Source organism: Acyrthosiphon pisum, unplaced genomic scaffold, assembly GCF_005508785.2.
Source record: "Acyrthosiphon pisum isolate AL4f unplaced genomic scaffold, pea_aphid_22Mar2018_4r6ur Scaffold_20966;HRSCAF=22663, whole genome shotgun sequence".
NCBI classification, from domain to species: domain Eukaryota; kingdom Metazoa; phylum Arthropoda; class Insecta; order Hemiptera; family Aphididae; genus Acyrthosiphon; species Acyrthosiphon pisum.
The window spans coordinates 17,885-23,304 of NW_021770380.1; the positions used below are offsets into that span (position 1 = coordinate 17,885).

A 5,420-nucleotide genomic window follows, 5' to 3' on the forward strand; every position below is an offset into this window, starting at 1 on the left:
GTGTTCATCGTTAAAGTCAGCGACCACTCGTACGTGGTTTTGATTAATCTCGTTTACCGTACGGGTGCCTGTATCAGTCACATATAGCAACTGAATGGTCAAATGCAGAAATTTCTCCAACTGGTTTAAATTTAAAAAATAAACAGACTAATTTAAGAAAAAAAATATTAAAACACAAGCTTTCAATTTCACATTTAAATGCTCAAAAGATAGTTGATGAGAGTAAAAAAAATATAATGGATGAAAAAATATCTGAAATAGCATTATCTGAATCAGACCAAACACAAAAAATATTTAGAACAGCCCATTTAATTTCTAAAAATCAACGCCCATATACTGATATGCCAAAATTAGTCGACCTCCAAGTTATTAATGGAGTTGATCTTGGGAGAATACTTCATACTAATGTATCATGTACACAAATAATTGATCATATTGCCTCTGAGATGAGAATAAAATTAGCTAAATGCATTATAGAAAATGGAACAAAATTATGTATTTTAGTTGATGAATCGACAACTTTGAGCAGGAAGTCAATGTTGGTTATTTGTTTGCGCTGTGCTATTGGTGAATTGGGTGAAATAAATACATTCTTTTTTGATATTGTTGAACTGAATAATACTTCAGCTGTATCTGTAAAAGGTTCAATGTTGCAAGCACTTGAAAAGTATGGGATTAATTTTGAGTTTTTAAAAAAAAACTTGATTGCCTTTGTTAGTGATGGAGCATCAAATATGTTGGGACGTAAATCTGGTGTCGGTACTCTATTAAAAAATGATTTTCCAAATATAATAACTTGGCACTGTTGCAACCACCGCCTAGAGTTGGCAGTTAACGATACTTTAAAAGAAGTAAGTGGATTAAATCATTTTCAGAGTTTTATTGAAAAACTTTATGCAACATATCATATGTCTCCTAAGAATACAAGTGAATTAAGAGAATGTGCTGCTTCATTAGAGAAACAACTATTAACAATTGGTAAGATTTTCACTATCCGATGGGTTGCTTCAAGTCAGCGTACAGTGAAAGCTGTTTGGAATAATTATGAAGCTCTATTCAAACATTTTTCTTATGCATCTACTGACACATGTAGAGACTCAAGAGAAAGAGCAAAATATAACGGGTTAAAAAATATACTCACTTCAAATAATTTTGTACATAATCTTGGTGTGTTATATGATGCATTAATAGAACTATCAGACTTATCAATACAATTACAAAAAAGAGATATGACATTACCTGCTGCCCATAAATCTATTCAGCGTACAATTCGAGTTTTAGAGTCCATGGCTAGTATACCAGGTCCAAAATGTCAAGAAGTAATTTCTGCTTGTGAAAACAGAGAATTCAAAAATATTCAAATCTATTCTAAAACATCAGTTATAAAAGTACAAATGGGACAATTTTTACAAGTCTAAGTAATAATATGAAACAAAGACTTATGACAACACAAGCTAGTAATGTGTCATCAAGGGAAGTTAATAATGAATATAAAGTTAATTTCAAAAATTTAATTGAAGATTTAGAAGTCCTTTCCTCAGAAAATTGGCCGGATAATATGGATATTCAGTATGGTGATGAAAGTATTCGGCGTTTATCAGAGGTGTTTCAAATTGATCAAGTTTTATCTGTTAGAGGTTTTCGTGAGTATAAAGAAAATGAAAAAGTTAACATCGATATTAAACCTTTAATGACTGTAATCAACTCTATTGCAATATCTTCTTCGGAGTGTGAACGTACCTTTAGCTCAATGAATGTAATTGTAAGTCCTATAAGGAGTACATTAACATCTAGTAATTTGTCTTCATTAATTTTCATTAATTGTGTTGAGCCACCTCTAGAAAAATTTGATCCTAAATCATTTGTGAAGTCATGGATCTTGAAAGGAAAACGTTCTGCTACAGAAACAAATTGTTTAAAAAGAACCAAAAAAGATGAAAATGAATCTAATTCTTATAATTCAATATGGAATTGTTTAAATGTTTAATTTAAAAACTTACTTAGTTATTATTATATTTGTTAGTTTTTATTTTTATTATTTAATGTTGAAGCAACCAAGTGCAAAAGAATATTAAATTTATGTTCCTACTTTACTTTACCATATATTAATAGTTTTAACATATTACTTTGAAATGCAAAAGTATAGCTAAGTGTTACTAAGATAATAATAATAATATAATTATAATGTATATTTTCTATGTAGGTATGTTACATTTTTAATTTTTATGAGTTCATGTAAAAGAAAACATATTTTATTAAACAAAATACAATTTATGTTCCTATTTAAATATTTATAATTGTTTTATTTGAAAATAGCTCTTTATTAAATAATGTAAAATTGAAATTGAAATATTCATATAAACATATAGAATATATATAGATATAAAGGTAATGTGTGCTTTAATAAGCATGTTCATCCCACCATGCGTAGAATTTGAATTTTATCTTGTACAATTTAAAGCACTAAAAACCCTACATTTTTATGAGATAAATATTTTTTGTCTAGTTGATTCCTTAAGTTGTCTTAAAAGAAAAGCACTACTTACAACTTAATATTATGAGAAAAAATATTAAATGTGTATAAAATATTAATTATTCTTAAAAATGTAGTATTATTTGTGATTTAAATTTTTCATGAAACAAATTACAAATTTGAACATTATTCACGGTTTTAAGTGGGATGAGTATGTTACACATCACTGTTTATAAATTACATGTACGATGCACCTGCCTTATGTCTATATGTATTAGACATTATACATAAAACGATATCTGGAACGCTTAAAACTATATGGAGGCGTTAGTCCCCCCCTGGAATTTTTTCCCACTTTAACCCCTGGTGACCAGTGCTGCAACAGTGGAGCGCAACGTAACCACATCAACAGAACATTCTGAAAACCTTGTTTGGGCGAAAACAATAATATTAAGTTATATAGTTACAAGTTCGACGATGAAAATTTTGGAGTGCGCCTAGATTTTCGGTAGATAGGCAACTTAATGTGCCCCTCGGTGTTTAGGACATAGGCAACCTAAAGTTCCCCTATAGATTTGGTGCATAGGCAATTTAATATGGCCGTGACGAACCCGCGCGGTGGCGGCAGACAATACACGAGGAATGCATGGAAGGAAGTGGCACAACGGAATAAGGGATGGTGCAGTTTAAGTATGGGGGCGGGGTCCCTGTGGTCTGATCGGTTTGGTGCAATTACAGGGCGCAATTACAATTCAGGCTGAACTTAAAAATACTTAGAACTACGGCAGGTGAAGGTCCCGTCCGGTGAACATTGCAGTCCGACGACCTGGAGCGGCCACTCACTAGTGATGGGATAAAATAACAGTAGCAGTGATTTATAACAGTTACTACTGAAGTAACAATAACAGCCTGTTACTTGGAAGAAAAAGTAACAGTTATACTTATTTTTTGTTATGATGTATTTTTCATTTCACGATCTTAGATAATAGATTGTAATGGATGTCAACTTGTTATGAATGTTTGTAACTGTTATAAATTAATAGTAATAATAATAATAATAATAATAATAATATTATATTCTGTTATTTCATTATATTTCTAGTTTCTACAGATTATATTTTCCTTTGTTATCACTTATCAGTATTCACTGCTGAATGCCGATGATCCATCCATATCATACCAAACCAACCACGGTTGTAGTCTTGTAGTCTGTAGATTAAACTTTAATCTCTGATAGAATAATGATTTGCAGACTTGCAGTATTTCGCATTCGCACAAAATAATAATAATAATTAATATAGTAGTACACAATAATACAATATACATATGCATTTAGATTTTAGTTAGATAGTGTTATGAAGTACTTAAACTCAAGACTCAAGTAAAAAATGTTATAATGGTAATGTTACTTATGATTAGCTTTACTGTGTTTGTTGTTGATCTTAAATGATTTTAAATCTTGTTTGTTAAGTAAATTAAATGGTAAATGGTAAAAAGTAAAAAGTTTGATAAATTATTACTTACCGTTACCAATCCTTCTTGTAACTATTTCTTTACTGTAGCTTACCAATAATATTTCTGTCAATACTCAATGATGAGATGTAGGTATTATGAAAGGATATTTACAACACTCAACATAAATACAATAGTAATAATAAAACTTGTAATATAAACATTAAATGTTTAAGAAACATTTTTTCATTGTTATGATATTACTTGTATAATAATGCATAATTCATAAATAAAAAATAAAATTCTTACTTAATAATAATAATTCAAATAAACAATCACCTTGGCACCTTGCCTATCAAAGCAATATTTTGATTTAATATAAAATAATAAAAACAACATTTTAATGAAAAAGTATACATATATAAATATAAACATTATAAATTAACTTGAATTGTAGTGAAGAAATAAAAGCATGTTCACTTTCTCACTTTTTAGCCTACAGCGTCGATCACTGAGAACTAATCCAGCACTAGAAAAAACTCTCTCGCAAGGTACGGATGTTCCGAAATGGCACAATGTATTTTTGGCTAAATACTCAAATTTGGGTAGTTATAACTGTGGTCTTTCCACCATTTTAATGGATCTTGATGTCTAGAAATTATCGAATCTTCCATGTATCGTTGGAGTTCCACAATAGCTCTTGATGTTGCAGTTCCAATAGGTGTTGACTTAGCTACACAACTGTCAATATCATCCCATATAGAAGGTTCGCTATTGGGAGGTGTGTTAACATCTGCCAAACTTACTGATTCATACTCTTCGGTATATTTACTACGAATAATGTTTGCCGTTTTTTCTATTAAATCATTTTTTGTAGTATTCAATAGAGTATCATTATGGTTAAATGGAATGTGTTTAAATCGTGGGTCAGGAAAAATGTGCATCTTGAAAGAGTTTTACTTTTTTCTAAATTTTTAAACCCGTCTCTTTCATTCATATTAGCTATAAGTTTATCAACCACATGTAAAACTCTTGGTGCTAGGTTAGTTTTTCTTAAATTATTATAAACTTTAAAGAGTCCCTGAACAATTACTATTACTAATGACGCCGTCATATACTTTTGTCCACTTATTGCTTTAGTAGATTCTTCAAATGGCCTCAATACTTTAATAAGATCTTTCAAAATAGTCCATTCTTCTGGCCGAAGATTTTCAGGAGCATTATTAAGTAAACCCAAAGTACCACGAATTGAGGTTTCTAATTCGACAAATCTGCATACCATATAATATGTTGAATTCCATCTAGTAGAGATATCCTGAATTAATTTTTTTGGATTTTTTATACCATTATTTAATTGGTAAGTTTTGAATGAATTGTTGGCTACTGTACTCTTTCTAAAATGAGAAACAATATTTTTTGTTTTGTTTATCAGGTCTTCTTCTAAAGTGAGCGCAGACTGGACCATAAGGTTCATTGTATGTGCAAAACAGCCCAT

At 30.1% G+C, this 5,420-nt stretch overlaps 2 protein-coding genes across 2 annotated transcripts; one reads left to right on the top strand and one right to left on the bottom strand.

The window, feature by feature from the left end:
• The first annotated feature begins 236 nt into the window (after positions 1–236).
• LOC103310273 (E3 SUMO-protein ligase KIAA1586-like) lies at positions 237–1,418 on the top strand. Its single transcript, XM_008187972.1, has one exon. It carries the CDS (start codon positions 237–239, stop codon positions 1,416–1,418), a length of 1,182 nt encoding a protein of 393 aa, XP_008186194.1.
• Positions 1,419–4,512: 3,094 nt separating this feature from the next.
• On the bottom strand, positions 4,513–5,420 carry LOC103310272 (zinc finger BED domain-containing protein 4-like). The gene is made up of 2 exons (XM_008187971.1): positions 4,886–5,420; positions 4,513–4,781 (listed from the first exon to the last, which is right to left on the bottom strand). Exons 1-2 carry the CDS (start codon positions 5,418–5,420, stop codon positions 4,513–4,515), a joined length of 804 nt encoding a protein of 267 aa, XP_008186193.1.